The sequence below is a fragment of the Erpetoichthys calabaricus genome, chromosome 8 (genome assembly GCF_900747795.2).
Source record: "Erpetoichthys calabaricus chromosome 8, fErpCal1.3, whole genome shotgun sequence".
In the NCBI taxonomy this organism is placed as follows: Eukaryota; Metazoa; Chordata; class Cladistia; order Polypteriformes; family Polypteridae; genus Erpetoichthys; species Erpetoichthys calabaricus.
The window spans coordinates 46,479,672-46,498,569 of NC_041401.2; the positions used below are offsets into that span (position 1 = coordinate 46,479,672).

The window sequence follows — 18,898 nt, forward strand, 5'->3', positions numbered from 1 at the left end:
TGTCCTGTTAACAGAACATTGTTTTTTATTTGCATGCCTTTTTAAACAATGTGATTTTAGAAAATTCAGCATTTTCTTTCCTTCTTTAGGTTTGAAAAAAATAATGTTATTTATGATGAAGAATTTCAATGAAAGAATATCTGTTTAATTTCATCACAACTAATTATTGTAGAGTGATGTGCTTTGTACTCTTCTGGGACTGAGAAAATTTTTTTCCTTATGAAATGTCACTGGCAATTAGATGCTCATTTAGAAATAACTTGTACTATCCTTCAAAAATTTAAATTCAGAAAACACTTATTATTCATTTCATTACCATTGTATTATTTAATGAGTGTAAGCATTAAAAAGTAGTCAATTTAAAGTAGAAATATATTCTTTAAATGTGTATTTTAAAAATGTGTGTGCATTTCATCCATAAAGACATAAGAAGACTTATATATATCTTATGGGTAAAGCCTGAAAATTGGATAAACGTAAAAACTTGCATTATCCAAAACATCTGGGTAAAGCTGGAATAAAATATGACTTTCCAACATTACCTGGCTAATTTTAGGTTTACCCAACCCCGACTGGTTAATGATGATTTTTGAATAACTTAACCCATGGGTAGTCACATTTTACCTGGATAAAGCTGTACTGTGGCTCAACTGTATGTGTATGTGTATGTGTGTGTGTATATGTATATGTATATATATAAATATATATATATAATATAATATGTAGAGAGCAAGAGTTGAGTTCAAATTATGATAAGCAGCTTTTGGGCCAGCTCATGGCTAAATCCAAGTAAAAAATTGCTTTTTAAATTGAATATGTTTCATTAAAAGTTCTGCAGTGCTAGGTATAATTGGCAGCATTCAGGTTTCATTGATTTTTAGTTTTTGTTTTGCAGCTGCAACTCTGACAGGGATGGCAAAAAGCTGTCTGGTTGGGAACTTTATTTCACTTATGCATTTAATTAGTGTTTCAAAACTTTGTAAAGTCAAAAGGCTGTAGGTTGGGAATTCAGATCACTGTCTTCTGTCATAGAAAGGAAATACTTCTCTTCAGCCTCTTCTAATTGGAAGCTAAAAAAAAAACAATAAATCAAATTAATATAACTTTGTAATGTATTATAAATCAGTATGATCAGCTCCCTGCACAATTCAGAGCCAATCTCCTGATTCTGCCTAAGTTTTTTTTTAGCCATGCACACTGTCCTGAATAATTTAACAAACTAAATTGACAATAGTTTTAATAACATCACTTTAAAATATGATCTTGTTATAAATTGTTGATGTGAATAGCTATAAACAGGCACACTTGTGAAATTGTCTATATCGTTATTAAGTGAATATGGTCTCCTTTTCTTCATGTATGGCTGTTAAACATGAACTGGAAGATTAAACATTTAACATTAATGCTAGTTTAGTAACTAAGCAATCATGTGAACATGCATATACTTGAGATGAATTGATATGCTAAAGATCTCATGTAACAAGATATGTTTCTTGCTTTAGCTACTAATACAAAGCTTTTATTTGGAGTTAGACTATAAAGAGTTAATTATGCAGATATAATTCAGATTAACATTATGAAGAAATCTATTGAAGCAGACTGTAAGAGTTAAATCCTTTAAGTTACTGTTAATGTTAAATATACATTGGTTTGCTTAGTTTTGAACTTGAATATAATGTGGCATTATAACATAGTTAATGAAAGCTTCAGTTTAACTCCCTATATGTTAAAGAAAATGGAATGCTCATAATGTTAACTCTGTGTGACAGGAGAATAGCCCTTAGATTGAAGTTAGACAGCTAGAAAGAAACAAACTGTTAGACAAATCGGCATTAAGGGCATGTAGTTTTCTAACTGTCAAGTTTGTTATCTACATAGGTACGTAAATGTGGTGAATGAGATAACATACAGAAACCTTAAGTAATGAAACCTATCCTCAAGCAGAACACCATAAGTTTGCATTTTTCCCCCTTGTTTTGCATGTACAGTATTATCAACTTTTTTGTGTGAACTGGGTGCTTGGAATTTCACCAAAATCTTTAAATTGAAAACACTTTGAAAACACTTTGTACTGTGGAGTTTTTTGTATCGTCATACTAATGTTGGAATGCCTGTCTGGTAGCTTAATTTGAACTATCTGGAGTCCCTCGACGAACGCAGCTATACTGACAATGAGAAAGTTTGGATTTGGGCTCAAAAACTGAATGGCTGTACTGACCCTGGTCCTGAAATCTACATACAATTTAAAGGGAACAGCTTCACATGTGCATGTATGTAGATATTTTATCTATATCTGTCTGCCAAAAATCTCAAAATATAAAAATAAAAACTTCTGCCCTTATGAGGCAGTCTTGTAAGAATGAAAAGGAAACTAGAAATAATTATTTTATCACAGATTCTTCAAACTATTTTTTAAGGTGACAATACATTTCCTGCTCACTTGCCTGCTCACAGTCTCCATTGGTGTTAAGACAACATCCACTGTGTGGCTCGTAATAACAGACAGATGCACTTTCAAATCATATGATTATTTGCTTACATTTTGTCCATTACTCTCTGCGTTGGTATTGTACATATTCTATAAATTAAGATCAAACTGAATGACCACATAGTGAAAATAGCACATAAGAATTTAATTGTACTTTTGTACTGTTAACAAGCTGCAGTGAACTAGATATTTTATGGAAGCTCTTTAAATAAAAAAACACTGTGATGACTGTAATGTAAGAAAATTAAAAATAAGGAAAATTCACAACTTGGCAGTCAGAGCCACACTGAGGCATTGTGCGGACATGTTGCTGTTGGTATAAAGGAGCCCCATTAGTGTTTCTTGACACACTTCTGCTGAATAATTTGTTGGCTTAAAGTCCTCAGTGTTAGTGTGTCAGAGAGAGGATGTACAGCATGTTCATAATGGCCTCCATTTTCTTTTAATTCCCTCCTTTGTTACTGCTTCCAGGGGTTTGTCCTATAACTGAGTTTGCCCTTTTAATTAGCTTGTTGATTCGGTGGGCCTCTCTTGAAGTGATGATACCAGCTCAGAACACCACAGTGTTGAAAATCACATTAGCCATCACAAAGTTGTAGAGGATGCTAAGGATGTCACTTCTCATGTCAATAGCATGCAGTCTCCTAAGGAAAAGCACCTGCTCTGCCCTTCCTTATACAGGTATAGTTCCTTTGTGTTATGAGACCAGTCCAACCTGTCATTAATATGGACCCAAAGTACCTATAGGAGTGGACCACTGGAGAAATCAAAACACATAATCCTCACAGTGCTGCCAGCTTTGTCCAGGTGAGAAAAATTCTTGTGGAGCTGATAGATAATAGCATCCTTCACTCCAATCTTTGTCTGATAAGCAAACTACCACAAGAGGACTCCTATAGTCCAGGACCATAACACTGCATTGTATCTATTTACTGTATAATCAAACACTAAGATCTGTGTGCCTAGTCCCTCCGAGCAATCTGATTGGTCAGTTTGGCTTTAGTGACAGTGTACGTGGAGAGATTCGCCTTCAAAGACAAAAAGTATAAAACCGGACAGGAGGCAACAAAGACATCTCAAAAATAGTAACCATGTCTGAGAAGTAGGCTTTACAAGAACACGATCAAGAAAGGGAGTGCCGAAGAGACTGAATACAGGAATGGAGAAATACAGAGGAAAGGTGCTAAAAGAACATGCAGGGCAAGAGAGAGCAAATATTTTTTAATTATTCTATTATCTGTCTTCGACAGGTACTGTGGGTAGTTTTTAATAAAAGCCTTGAATTTTTGAAAGAGTCAAGCCATTTGCACATCTCAATTTCCGTGGTGTATTTAGCACATACACACAAAAAAAAAATACTCAGAAAATGAAAAAGGCAAACTGAAGCACCACAAAGCAATTAACAACTTTTTTAATGCACTATGAGTCACTTTTGCTGAGTACAACTGCTTTTGAGTGAGTAAACTCACTGACACTCACTCATACTGATCAATCCATGGCAGGAGGTATGTGCAGACACAACACTCGTGAGAGCACTTCAGATGCATCTCCTAGCTGCTAGAGTCCATCGGTCCTGATGCATAGCCTGGCAGTGAGGCGCTATGGGAAAGAGTGGCACACAGATTACCTCTGACCCCACGTAAGCAGAGTGAGGCAACGGCAGTCAAGCTGCATGAACTGAGGATGAAGCTGCAGGGAGTGTGTGTTGCCGCCGAACATCTGCGTGGCATGATGGAAAAGGCCACTGAAGAAACCAGAAAGTCCTTTTTAGGGCCACCATACCAGCAGTTGGTATAAAGTGGTTAATTGCATTCCTCCATCTGTCACATCACCCGAATAAATTACAATATTCTCTCTCACTGAAGCACACACATGCATTATCTCTCCAGTTGCAGCAGGGAATATCGTTGCGAGGCAAATCCATGGCAGAGTACAGTGTACAATTGGTCCCCTTTTAAAATAGCTGAATGTCAGAACAATGTTTTACTTTGTGCTTTTTTTCCTTCTTAAAACAACATGGATACTTTGTTTTACAATATACATGTAAGCCATTTTCGCCTTTTGGCTTTTGTTAATAATGTGACTCTGGTACCCTTCACCTCCATTACAAAAGGCAAAAGCAAGCTAGTTATTATCTTGTAAATTAAAAAAATATGCTTAACTTTAGAATGCAATTTCATGCACCGAATTTAATGTGTACCATAATTGTGAAGAAATAACATTGAATTGAAAAATACCCTTTTTATCTTGTTAAGATGTTGAATGATGAGCTCAACAGTTTATGTAATTATCATCATTTTCACTGTTCATAATCTGTTAAAGTAACAAACCAGGAGTAGAAAGTTCCACCTTCCTATTTAGTTTAACAAGAAGAGTAATTCCACCAAAGAAGAAGTGGGAGTACACAGACAGCAGAGAACAGTAGTGGAACAACTCTGAGCTTTGGGTAAAATTACGGTAAAATATAGCTTTTAAAATTCCTTATTACAACAAAATATTTAACAAGAAGAAGAAAAGAAGATTAATCACAAAGTTCTTATTTATTTATTATTCTTTAGATCTTACCTTTCTTGCACAAGCTACACCAGTGTATCCTTTTCTGCAGGCACAAACGTTAGGCCTTATGCACCTGCTTCCATACAAACACTTTTGCTGACATGTAGCTAAGGAAAGGTTTGAAAAGAAAATGTATCATTCGTTCTTTCAGTAGCTGTGCAGTACTGGTTGATACAGGTCATAAGGCTGCATAAATCATAACGCAAAAAGCTGATTTTATACTAGAGTGTTGTAATAGTTATAATAAAAAATAAATATACAGGATAGTATGTGTTTCATCTAACAAGCAGCAAATTAAATAATTAATGAAGAATGTTTTCAAAAGTGCATGAACTTAGAAAAGATAAAAGAGAATCTTGTTTTTCATTGTTGTTCCTTAATCCCATGTTACATACACAATTACAATTTAAATGCTCCTGTTTATTCTATAAATAATTTAAAGTGCACTTGCATATAGTACATTGAATTGAATAACCTGAGAACTCTTCTAAACAACAAAGAATGTCATTATTTCTTTGTTTGGCTAATTTGTTTATTACATTTTAGGTTTACAAACACATCAGATGGGTTAGTGAGCTTCTCGTGTGTTTTCTCTAAAATAAGGCAGTACACACTATATGCTTTTTCTTACTTGCTTTAAAAAAATACAGCATCCACCAAATGATCCTATTGCCCTATAAATTAAATAGTATATTTCACTGTGTAAAAATATAATGCAAGTAATTTTTACCATTTTTATTTTCAACTCATTTTAATCTAATTATTACTTGGTACTGATTATGGAAAAAAACAATTAAGGGTTATAATTTAAAAAAACAAGTCAATTGTAACAAAGGCAAAAAGAATATTCCATAAGTGGCAGTGATTACTTATTATTAAAGAACATGGCTAGAATGAAAACCTGCAGCCACTGCAGGCCTCCAAAGTAAATAGATAGTTAGTTCGATAGACGGAGCTTTATTTGTTCCTTTACAGGAGCTTAGTTAATAAATGAATAAATAAATAAATACATGCACACCAGAAAGACTAAGAAGAAACAAATCTAATAAGAAAATAGTTCTGACTTGGCTATCACAGTCCCAATGAGGCATTATGCAGATGTATGCTATAAAGGAGCCCCAGTTACGTTTCTTGACACACTTCTGCTTAATAATTTCGTTGGCTGAAAGTCCTCAGTGTTATTGTGTCAGAGACCGTAGCATTGTTTATAATTGCACTGGGGTATAATGGCACTGGATGAGTACCTGAAAAACCCAAATTTGAAAATGGTACGGTACCAGAATTTTTGGGACATCAGCTTTCTTCTCAATTCCACACTAGCCACCCTCCCCTCAGCACACGCTATTGCAGTTGTGGAAAAACTTCTATATTGTAAACCTGACAAAATGAAACTATGCACTTCGATGTGATCAGAACTTCATAGGGGATCCACCTCCTACTGCTTCAATGCAGTCGGGACTTCACTGGGGACCCAACCTCCTTAATACTTTGATGCGATTGAGACTTCACGGCTCTCGGGAAGTGGTGCATAATGTGGCGCAATGCAGTGGTGCACCAGGGAGGCAAACAACTATATGGGGGATTTTTGAGTGCCAGTACTGAGATCTAAAAGCAGGTATTAATACCAACATCAAAATTTTAATTCCAATCCAACACTAAATGTCATTGTTTTGTTTTCATACTCTTTTTCTTACTACCTCCAAAGGGTCTATTGTTTGTCTCCTGTGAATTTATGCTTCGGTTAATCCATATTTTTAGTAAATTGCAAGCTTTTTCATGTTAATCCATCCACATGCTATCACTTATTTATTTATTTATTTTAACATCTCCATGATAGTTCACAGTAGGACCGCTGGTTTACTATATCTTCTTGCATTAAAATATCATAGAAGATTAAAAACTATGAAGGTGAAAACAAAGTCTCTGTTGAAAGAGTATTAAAAATGCCAATTCCAATATACAACAAACCATATGATTTTAGACAAAAAAAATTACTTGGAAATCATCGTTGTTGTTCTGCAAAATTTAAAATGTTTTAGAAACTGTTTGAAGATCAGTGAATTCTAATTTCTGGTAGCAGTACCTTCCTCCTATCTTCTGGAGAAGACATTGGAATATAAGACGAATGTTTCTCAAGTTCTTTTAGTATTTTTTGCAATGTCAGATGGAGGCTGTTATAATCAGATCATTATACTAGTGAAATGTAACTATCCCTTCACAATCATTTGTTTCTTTGTTTGACTTTTAACTATTAGAATTTCATATATAAATAATTCTAGATTATAAAAAAAAAACAGTAACGGCGCACTACACGTTATACTTGACTTGAGCATTCCTAGTTTTCATCCTCTTTTTCTGTACGTTTAGGATTTGTTTGCTCAGAGATTGATGCACTTGCTGTTTCCTGAGCAGCTCTTCTTTTCTCCACCCTAGCGGCCCGCTTCTTCTCTTCATTCATCTGTATCTTTTTGCGTTAAAACTGATGAAGTCAGTGTTTGTGTTGTAATTACTTAGTACGTTTACTTTACTTTTCACTTAAGTTGGCACTTAAGTCTTCAATCTGCCTCAAGAATGATTTAAAATATGAAAAGTTAGGGGAAGTGATGGCGAAGGTGGTAGGTAATGAGAACGGCGCTCGTATGCATGCGCTGCACAGCCGCCCTGCTGGCCACTGCTGAAAGTTGATTCTACAATAAAATAAAAATAAAAAGAGGAATAACCTTGAAGGTCAATCGTCAACCCGAAAGTGAATAGTAAACGTCACGTAGTGTGTGTGTATCAAATTTTAGGTCAATAGTTCAAACGGTTTGCGAGCGACAGGTGATTTTAAAATAGGCAGACAAACGAACAGCCACGGTAGAGTATTATGTATAAAGATAGTTCTTTCTAAATCTGGTACTGTTTTAAATTTTACATCTCTGGTATAAGAATATTGGCAGTTAGTGGGCATTTGCCCATATACCTGTAACCCCAGTTCTGGAAATGAAAAGGAGCACAGTATTACACTTACTACGGTTTGGATGCTCCTAAATCTGTCCCTTGAATGTAATATATAATTTATATTTTCGCTTCATTTCAACCATCATGTATTATCTTTATATTAAATAGTAATGTGTTTATGTTATATAGTATTTGTAAATGTTACAACACTGCGATGCAGTGATTAGTGCTCAGAAGACAAGTTTTGAATCCCAGCCCAGTTACTCTCTTCATAAACTTCCTAATTTATATAACTGTTAGTTTGACCAAAGTCCCAAGTTAGTCTGACATGATTAGGTGTGGGCACACTCATGCTTGTACCCACAGGGCCAGTTTCTGAGGTGCTAGTTAAGGCAAACATCTTTTGGATGTGATAGGAAAACCAGAGTACCTGAAGAAAACCCAGAGCAGATATGGAGATGACACACAAACTCCACAGACAGTCACTGAGTTGAGATTTGAACTAAGGAACTCATGTCACCTTTTGTTTACCATTCAATGTCGCTTGGTTCCAACATTGTGTTTGTGTTGCAAACTAAGCCATCTTAACCTTTAAATTTTATTCAAAACTTGTACAATCACATTACATGTATTATGAAACTTGGAAATAATTTTGATCCACTGTTTAATTGATGCGGCACGGTGGCGCAGTGGGTAGCGCTGCTGCCTCGCAGTTGGGAGATCTGGGGACCCGGATTCACTTCCCGGGTCCTCCCTGCGTGGAGTTTGCATGTTCTCCCCGTGTCTGCGTGGGTTTCCTCCGGGCGCTCCGGTTTCCTCCCACAGTCCAAAGACATGCAGGTTAGGTGGATTGGCGATTCTAAATTGGCCCTAGTGTGTGCTTGGTGTGTGGGTGTGTTTGTGTGTGTCCTGCGGTGGGTTGGCACCCTGCCCGGGATTGGTTCCCTGCCTTGTGCCCTGTGTTGGCTGGGATTGGCTCCAGCAGACCCCCGTGACCCTGTGTTCGGATTCAGCGGGTTGGAAAATGGATGGATGGATGTTTAATTGATTGACATGTCAAGTAGGTAATTTTCAAAAATGTGACAATATTTTATTTCATAATAAACAGATGCCTAGATAGATAGATTTTCTATATGCCCATAGAAGACTAAGCATGATGTGTTGGAAACAGAATTTTGTTCAGCTATGTGAATGTACACAGACACCAAATTCTGGATTTAGTGGAATTACTAATTTTGACATTTTTTGAAAATGGTTACTACAGTTTGAGGAGCTCCTTCTGATATGTCCGTCATCATCAGAATGATTATTTATAATCCACATTCCAAGCTAGCAGCGTAGGTAACATGTGCTCAAACTTCCCAATTCTGTGCATTTTAGCTAATAAAACCTATCATGAAAAATTTAAAAACCCTTAAAATCTCACATTTGTAAGGTATACTATCCTTCTTTTTATTTTTTAAATGGTTGTAAAGTTATACTTGTAATAAAGAAGAAAAAATGAAGTGTAACAAAATCAATATGTATCCACCCAATGAAAAAAAAATCAAACAAATAAAAACAGAGAAGATAGGTGTCCAACACTTACTGCTTATATCAGAGCCAGAGAAAAGAGGCTACTTAAAATAAAAGCTTTTTAATGTGTTTTCCTAAATGCAAAGCTGTTGAGGAATGTCAAGTGCGGAACTGCTCTGAGAATATGCAGAGTACAGCTCCCTTCAGCTTTTAAATAATTAATCATATTAACTCAACTACTCCCCTCAGAACTCGGCTGATCCCCAACTAAATGATTATACAGCCAAACCCCAAATGAAAGGTACTTGTTTTCAGCATTTTTTTTTGATGACCGTGGATAACTCAGCTTGCATTAACGATTCTCTACTTTATGGCAGCATAAGGCGCTGCGATGAATGTCCATATATATCATTCACACTAGAATATAAAATATACTTCTGCATTTTTCAATTAATTATTTTACAAATCATTTGTTCTATGTCTTCTAATATTTTATTTCAGATTAGTTTTTTTATTATTTATTTTTTTAATATGTACAAACTTTAAGTTTAAAATTAGTGAGAATGTAGAAGGGAAAAGAAACATGTCAGCCCTTATTCTACCTTCTATTAGACAGTAATGCAAGCTGCACTGAAGCCAGAGAAAGACACATTAGTATAACTTACCATTCTGGCATAATATCCCTTCCCAGCCTGGGGAGCAATGGCAGGTATTGGGACCTATACATTCTCCTCCATTTAAGCATTTCTGGAAACAAATAGCTGGACAAATGTAAAATGATATAAAAACAATTATTATAACCTTTTCTTAGATTTGTTTGTGGATCAGATTGCTTCAAATCATTTCTTTGAAAAGGAAGCCGATTACAAGTTTTCATACCTGAACGGAATTTTCATTTGCATTTGCTCTCTCAAAAATAAATCATGCAAAAGACAATACTTTAAATTAAAATTAATGTAGGACCGTGAAAATTTATACATACGTTTATTGCAGCGTTTTCCTTTCCAACCAGAAGGGCAGTCACAAATATCAGGGCCAACACACTTCCCACCATTCATGCATATTGGCTCACAAATACCTATTGAATACAAAAGTTTCATATTTTATTAAATTGTTTCCTTTACTTCTTTCTCATTTTAACATGTTTAATATTTTAATAAAGCAAATTAATTTTGATTAGATGATTTGTAAGGAAGTTAACCCTCTGCAAACCTCAGCGCACAAAAAAGTCAACTTTCTGTTGTGTAAACTTTTCAGCATCTTTTAAAAATGTAATATTGCTTTTTGAATTTTGCAACACATTACAAACTGTTATTTAATGTGGTAATTCATTAATGAAACTTGTAACTTTCTAAGGTTTTTTAAATCTGTCTGTCTGTCTATCTATCTATCTATCTATCTATTGTCACATACATACGAGTAAGAGGGAGCTGTATGGACCAAGTGAAGGTAATTCCACGCCAGGCTAGGGGGTGGTGGGGTGTGCTAAACCTTCTAAACCTATCTGATTTGACCTTGAAGACGTCATTTCCGGTTACAGCACCCAAAAGCACATCACTTCTGGTCTTGGTATTTAAAGACACCATATTTTCAGTCTTTCAGCAGTTCAGTTACGGACACCAACCGATGCACATCAGTGCTATTTCCAAAACCCATTTGCAGCAAGGGAAATTATACAAGTGGTTGCCCCAAACCTTTTTGAGTGTGTTGAGTCTCTATCTATCTATCTATCTATCTATCTATCTATCTATCTATCTATCTATCTATCTATCTATCTATCTATCTATCTATCTATCTATCTATCTATCTATCTATCTATCTATCTATCTATCTATCTATCTATCTATCTATCGTCACATGATAAAAAATTATTCACTGCCTGTATAAGAGCTGAAACATAATTCAGACACCAACAGAGGGCACCCCATTATGAATACTGTCCTACAAATAGCGTAGCATGTGTCTTACAAGGAGCTGTGACAGCAGACAATCCCTACAGGTATCCCAGCTTTTGTTGTTCACTTACAAAAAAATTATTTTATTATTTTTAACATGTATAAAGTCATCTCTTATTGTTATTGTCCTTTTATATTCTTAAAGGCAGAGTCATTATAATTGATCATCTAAGCATTTCACTACACATTCTCCTGTATGTATAATTTGTATGTGAAAAATAATAGTTTTTTTTTTTTCATTTTTTCAGTATTAATGACACACACAGTACTGATGCACTATTTAATTCTTTTCACAAACATTTGCCAGAAATGTTATTCTTTCACTCCATAACAAATAAAAATGAACAATAAAAAAAAATCCACATCTTACTTTTTTGACATCGAATGCCTGAATAGCCCTCTGGACAAGAGCACATATTATTCCTCATGCAGTGACCCCCATTTTTACAAGGTGGATTACATATGGCTGCATTTGAAACACAGAAAAAGAAAAACATGAATGTTCATATCACTTTTTAATCATTTCCTAGTGGCACAGTGACTGACAGCTTCAAATTATTAAACATTTCTTTATGGCAGAAGAAGGCCAAAGGGAGTCTATAAACAGCCAGTATGAGCACTACACACAGCATACTTTATCTTCTAAAGTTCAGCCACTATTGTGCTGATCATGCCAGCTAATTATATCATATTTAAATATGCCCTTTGAAAGACATACATTTTAAAAAGATGGATTAACACTCAGTCAAAAGTTCTGCTTCAAAAACATTTATAAAAAAATTGCACACTCTTGTCATATAATATCTAAGCCTCTTTCCCCAGCTATGGGAAATAAATAAAACAGTGTGAAATGCACTTTAGCCCTGTTTTATTTCTTCTCATTTAAATCTGACCCATAAACAGTGTCATTTGTTGGCAAAGCTGTATAGGTATACTCTTCTTAATGTCCAAATCATCATATCTAAATCCACATATGATAAATAACAACATTGTTTTCTATAAAAAGCTATGAATTGAATACATTTTTGCCACCTTTTATTTAAGTGCATTTTAAGTCCATGTTAACTTCCTTCATTTTTATATAATAGCTGGGAACATAGAAAGGCGGCTTTCTGGGTAAATACTTAGGAAGAAAGCTGCCGCAGCACAGTGGTTAGCATTGTTGCCTCACAACTCCAGCAGACTGAGTTATAAATCCCAGCCTGCTCACTGTCTTTGTGAGGTTTCCTTGTTCACTCCATTTCTGCACACATTCTTTTCTGGCTTTTGGCCCAACCTAAATGTGCACGTTATGTTCATTGGCAACTCAAATGTTTCTTGATATAATATGAGGTTTAATAATGAAAAGGATTCATAAGTTAGCCAGCAGGGAGAGCTTTTGAAAAGAGTTTATAAATTTAAATATCTAGGATTAGTGGTAGCCCAAGATGGAAATTTAGATGCAGAGATAACCCATAGAGTGCAGTGTGGATGGAACAATTTGAAGAAAGTATCAGGAGTATTGTATGATCGAAGAATTAAGATGAAGGTTAAAAGTAAGGTTTTTAAGACCGTGGTAAGACCAACAATGCTGTATGGAGCTGAGGCATGGCCAGTAAAGGGGAGTGCAGGAGAAGAAGTTAGATGTGGCAGAAATGAGAATGTTGAGATGGATGTGTGGAGTTACAAAAAAGGACAGAATAAGAAATGAGACAATCAGAGACACAACACAAATGACAGAGATATCTAAGAAAGTACAAGAAAGTAGGTTGAAGTGGTATAGGCACGTGATGAGGAGAGACAATGAATATGAAAAGAACCACAGCAACATTTACTGGCAGTGAAGCACACTGCACAGGCTGACTGGTCGTGTTCATCACTAACACAAGTGAAACACTGAGTGCAAGAGAAAGTCATACACGACCAAAGAATTGGAGGTGTGGGCTACTTTGGCCACATAATTGGGTTTTGGGTTCTTCTAATGGCCAGTTGCACCATGGCCATACAACATAGCTAACAGGAAAAGAACAGCGGTACGGGCATGTAGCAAGGGTGACAGGAAAAGAATATGGTGACATCTACTGACAGTGAAGCACTACTCACTTTCATCGCAAACACAAGTCATACACTCCAAGTGTCAAAAGCAGTAATACACACAATTAGGGCATCAAAAAGGTAGTGGAACCCTTGACAGAGTAACTGGGGATGCTGTGTTTTATAAGAAGTGCATTAACACCTTTCTTCAAGGACCGGAGGTTCCAGTGTTTCCTAGTATATAAATAAAGTAGATGCTTATTAAAGATGAGGTTTACGATTTTTAACCTATAGGCTCATGCATCAAATCAAATCTATGTAAATGTTTACATCAGTGTATTTAAATTATGTATTACTTAATATTTGTATTTTTGCTGATATTGCAATAAAGCATGATTGACTGTTCATCCTTAAAGGTGTTTTGAATGTGAGCATTACTACTATGTTGGGCCCTTGAGCAAGACCTTTAAGCTTATAATTGCTCCGGGGTGCTGTACAATGGCTGACCCTCACTCTGACCTCCAAAGGTCACGTGAAAAGACTATTTCCCCTCGGGAATTAATTGTACCAAATACCAAAAAAAATATACATTTCTAAAACAAATATTTTTAATTTGTCAAAAAATGAGGTGGGCAAAGGAGTATCTTTTATTTCTGGTCATCCAGAAATGCAATAAGAATCATATTTCAAGAGTACAGCCTGAAAGATTTGCTAATTTTAGATAACATGCTTAAACTGGATAGTCATGCAATATTATCTCATTGCTTCCTATATTTTAATGATTTAGTTTCAAACTGCTATAATTAAATAATTTTTGAGAAGTACCGTTGCTCAGTTTAGATGAATTATCACAGCTAAGAGAAGGAGTACAGTGTGCTATATGGTATGTAGAGTGGGTTTCTGTGGAAGGTACAGTACAGTGTAACCAGAACATATTGTAGCACTGGCACAGAGTTCCAGAAGGGATTCTCTGCTCTTCACACAGTTCTTTTAGGTGTTTCGCTATCCTTAAAAGGACTGAGCAACATTGTAGGCTTGTCATCTTTATTGGCTGCCCTTGCCAATGATTTGAATTTTGAATTTCTGTATTAATTGTGTTTTGCTAAATGTGTTAGTATTCTATAAAGGAAAACAAAAAACAAAGGTGCTTAAAACTACCTGCCTGTTAAACTAGGACATCCTGACTTCCTTTGTGTCAGCAATTTTATATTAGGAAATGAGTTCATATATAACATTTAACAGTTTACATATAATAAATCTTATTCTGTAAACCAAATGTTTAGACAAGACTTTAATGATGAACTATTCTGGGACCTTTGGATGCTATTTAATGGTAGACTATTGCTAGAATGTACCTTTTATCTAAGTGCTCATTGGTTGGATTGAAATATTAACAAGTTACTTTAAGGAAATGAACCTAAGTGATAACAGGAGCTGTTCTCTAAGCAGACTTGCTATGGAGAGCTTTGCTGCTCATGTAGTGAGCCTCCACCAGTTGGTAGTATAGTACAGTAAAGTGTAAGTTGTCATGGTAGATTGTTCATTAGGTGGTGATATGCCAATGGGACTTTATACCAAAGCTCTTAGAGGATTAAGGAATATTGTGAACCACAGACTTTACAAAAAATAAGCAACGATTTTATGTTGTTAAGGTTTAAGAAGGTGACATTTCCAAAACCTGAGACCCCCCAAAAGCTTCAAGACATCTCTCAAGTAGGGTCTTGACCTAGATACACTTTGAATATTCTAATAGAGAGAAATATTTGCAGATAAATATTTACTTGCAGGTCTAAGTATAGTTATACCATATTTTTTTGCACATATTGAGGGAGAATGATTTTGGTTCAGTAGGGCGGCACGGTGGCGCAGTGGTAGCGCTGCTGCCTCGCAGTAAGGAGACCCAGGTTTGCTTCCCAGGTCCTCCCTGTGGGGAGTTTGCATGTTCTCCCCGTGTCTGTGTGGGTTTCCTTCAGGTGCTCCGGTTTCCTCCCACAGTCCAAAGACATACAGGTTAGGTACATTGGCAATCCTAAATTGTCCCTAGTGTGTGCTTGGTGTGTGTGCCCTGCGGTGGGCTGGCGCCCTGCCTGGGGAATTTGTTCCTGCCTTGCGCCCTGTGTTGGCTGGGATTAGCACCAGCAGACCCCCGTGACCCTGTGTTAGGATATAGTGGGTTGGATAATGACTGACTGACTGATTTTGGTTCATTATCTTAAAATCATATCCAATAGCTCCATTGCCAGAGCTGTCTGCATTCTTTTGGAAACACTGGTAGAGCTTTGCTATAATACCCACCATATATCCTTATCACAACTAGAATCTATAATTTCTATTTTAATAAGGAAACTCAGGAAGTTGAACCAAGTTTCTTTTGATAAATGCACTTGCTTGGAAGGAAGAGAAGAAAAGCTTTGATGAAAGGTTATTTTGAAGCAAAATTGTTCAGAGAGAATTATTTATTACCATTTTGACACTGTGAGCCATAGAAGCCATGAGGACAGGAACACGTATTGGGCCGTAGACAGGTGCCTCCATTCAGACAGACAGGTGTACAAACAGCTACAGAAAACACAGGCCACAAAATAATGTTAGAAAATATACTTCAGGCTTGACTGAAAATAGATTTCATGCCAATAGGAGTATGAAATATAAAACAGGTCATTATGCTAGAGGATTTCGTGTTTGCAGACTACACCACATATTTCAAGGACAAAAAGAGATTAACAACTGTGTGATTATAATAAAGGCACAGAAGAATGTGTTAGAGGAGTGTTTTTAGTGGTGGTCCGTATTCCAAAAGAGCATTAAAATGTTTAATTTTACAGAGAAAGCATGGCTACATTTCTTTGACAGTAATTTAACAAACGTCTGCTTTAAAATAAGGATTTGCACAAAGTGCTAAAGTTATTAGACGTTTCATAACAATTTACTGAGCATATTTACTTCAATGTTTTAGGTTATAGGAGTCACAGCCTATCCTGATTAATGTGTAAACATGCAGGGTCCAATTATGGATGGAACTAAAATTGACTCCGCAAACTCACTCGCACCAGACAAATTTACAGTCTCCAGTTCAAAATAATCGAAATGCCTTTGGTGTACTTGGGCAGTAAGCCACACAAAGATGGGGAGAATATAAAAACTCCACACCAACAGCATTCAAACTTTGCTGGAGCTGTGAGGCAGTAGCACTAACCATTGTGCCACCATACAGCCCAGTGATCATTTAAAAACTTTTGGCAACCTTAGCAAAAATTTCCAATTTGGATTTTTTTAGAACAGTATTTAAAAACCATAATGGTCTTATCGGGAAAGGCATCTGGCCATACAAATCATGCTGAAACCTCTATTGGAGAAGTCTAGTCAAAAAAAAATAGTGACCCCCATATAAAAATGGGAATAGCTACAGAAGAAGAATGGCCTCCCAGTAGTACAGATGTGTAATAGCTCTCAAATTAGCACCAGTCAACCAAGTCCTTCATAGTTTGTGAGTTTGCTTTCATGTCAATGCTCAAGGCATATTCAGCTTAGGCACTAGAAAGTCCTTCTGCAAGAAGCTTGATAGAGGAAGCATAAATAAAATATTTTGATATGTTTCAATTATATTTTCTGTTATGTCAACCTTAATGAAAGCAAGGTCACCCAAACCCAGGTGCAATCAGCTTTTGGCTATTGAAATCAAAAGTCCTAAATATGGAGAGATGGAACGCCATCAAAAACCATTAATTAATACTCCATATATACGCTATATAAATAGGTCACTCACAGGAACTGGCTCCTCATTTTGAGACCAAAGACCGAGACTGCGCTCTCATGCATTAGCTAAGGAAGGCAGCTTTGAATGCTGGCAATTTGTTTGTTTTGATCAATTAGTTTCTTTTCATTTCAGAATTAGACTGTACCTGGATCCTCTTGAACCCTTATCGAAGCAGTTGCTCACAATAAATATACTTAACCTGTTTCACAAGAAGCTCCTGTCCAACCTTCCTTACACTGACACTTGTCAGGTGAGACACAGTTTCCTCCATTGTGGCAGTGCTGGTTACATACCACTAAAAAACAAAGATCTTAAGGATTAATGATTATGGAAATACACTTTCAAAATACGTATTATTTTAATTTAACACATATATAATTTGCTACAAAAGTACAGCAATAAATGATCTTTACTGACATGAATACAGTCATATTAGGATAACTGAAAATGAAATGCTGTAATAATAACAAAATGTATCATCAACTTACTAGATGAATGTGGGTGGCATGGGAGCATAGTGGTTCTCACTGCCTCCTCATAGTTATTTGGACTGCGGCGTGATTCCTGGTTTGTTAAATACAGTATGTATGTGGAATTTGCACTTTTTCCCTACATTCACATAGATTTCCATTTTCAGGCTACATGCCAAAGATTTACAGGACAGGTTAAATAAGGTAGAAGGTGGCAATGGGTGAGAATGTGTCCTGCTTTGAAATCTTGAGTTCATTGTTGAATAAATGGATATACAAGATCTGCGGTGGGTTGGCACCCTGCCCAGGATTGGTTCCCTGCCTTGTGCCCTGTGTTGGCTGGGATTGGCTCCAGCAGACCCCCGTGACCCTGTGTTCGGATTCAGCGGGTTGGATAATGGATGGATGGTTGGATATACAAGATAAGATATTTTTTGATTCCACCCAAGTAACATGACCAAAATATTTAACTCTCTCAAGACAGGTATCAACAAGAGTTAACATAAAGGATGGAAGGCCAAGCATCCACTAGATGTTAGCAAAGGAATTTATTTTTCTTATAGGAAGGCAACATATTGACAGAGCTAGATGTAGAGGACAGGAAAATATGGAACAAGATGATCCGCTGTGGCAACCTGCACACAATGGCAACGGGAGCAGCCGAAAGAAGAAGATAGGATGACATCATATACTGTCTGCCTCTCTCATCAAAAGAAATTCTCTCCAGAAAAGGTTTTGCATATTGCTGATGACTCAGATTCTTCACAGTCAGAAGAAAGGATGATTGAGAGTTCTGCTAAAATATCCCAAAGTGTGAGTGACAGCAATATCACCATACAAGTTCTTTGACTGTCATATTGATAGACTATCCAAAGATTGATTACTGGGAGCTGTCTTTCAAAATGTGGAGTTCTGATAGACACTACAAACTATGAGCCTGTTGATTTTTTTCAAAAATATTTTTTCCAGAGACTTCTTTTGAATTGGTAAGTATGGTGACAAACTAATATGTACTGATGTAGCCAACATTCTCTTATCCTCTCTTTGAGTTTTCAGTGCATTCCTGTTTCTTAATCTTTCCCGTGACCTATGAGCACAAGAAGCAGGACCCAGATTGTGTAGTCTGTAGGAACAAGTGTATTGATCCAAGAGGTTCCAAATCCAAATGGAACTTTTGATACGGACTGAGATATTTGGAATGATG

General features: G+C 36.2%; 1 protein-coding gene across 1 annotated transcript in view; it reads right to left on the minus strand.

Moving 5' to 3' along the window:
* Positions 1 to 724: 724 nt before the first annotated feature.
* Positions 725 to 18,898, minus strand: part of si:ch211-246m6.5 (von Willebrand factor D and EGF domain-containing protein) — a 393,193-nt gene continuing 375,019 nt past the window's right edge. The window contains exons 26-32 of the mRNA XM_028806510.2: positions 17,424 to 17,519; positions 15,931 to 16,026; positions 11,825 to 11,920; positions 10,482 to 10,577; positions 10,165 to 10,260; positions 5,054 to 5,151; positions 725 to 1,070 (exon numbers count right to left, since the gene is read on the minus strand). Of these exons, the coding sequence (XP_028662343.1) occupies positions 1,050 to 1,070; positions 5,054 to 5,151; positions 10,165 to 10,260; positions 10,482 to 10,577; positions 11,825 to 11,920; positions 15,931 to 16,026; positions 17,424 to 17,519 (599 nt within the window). The 3' untranslated portion in view covers positions 725 to 1,049. The remainder of the gene's footprint in view (positions 1,071 to 5,053; positions 5,152 to 10,164; positions 10,261 to 10,481; positions 10,578 to 11,824; positions 11,921 to 15,930; positions 16,027 to 17,423; positions 17,520 to 18,898) is intronic.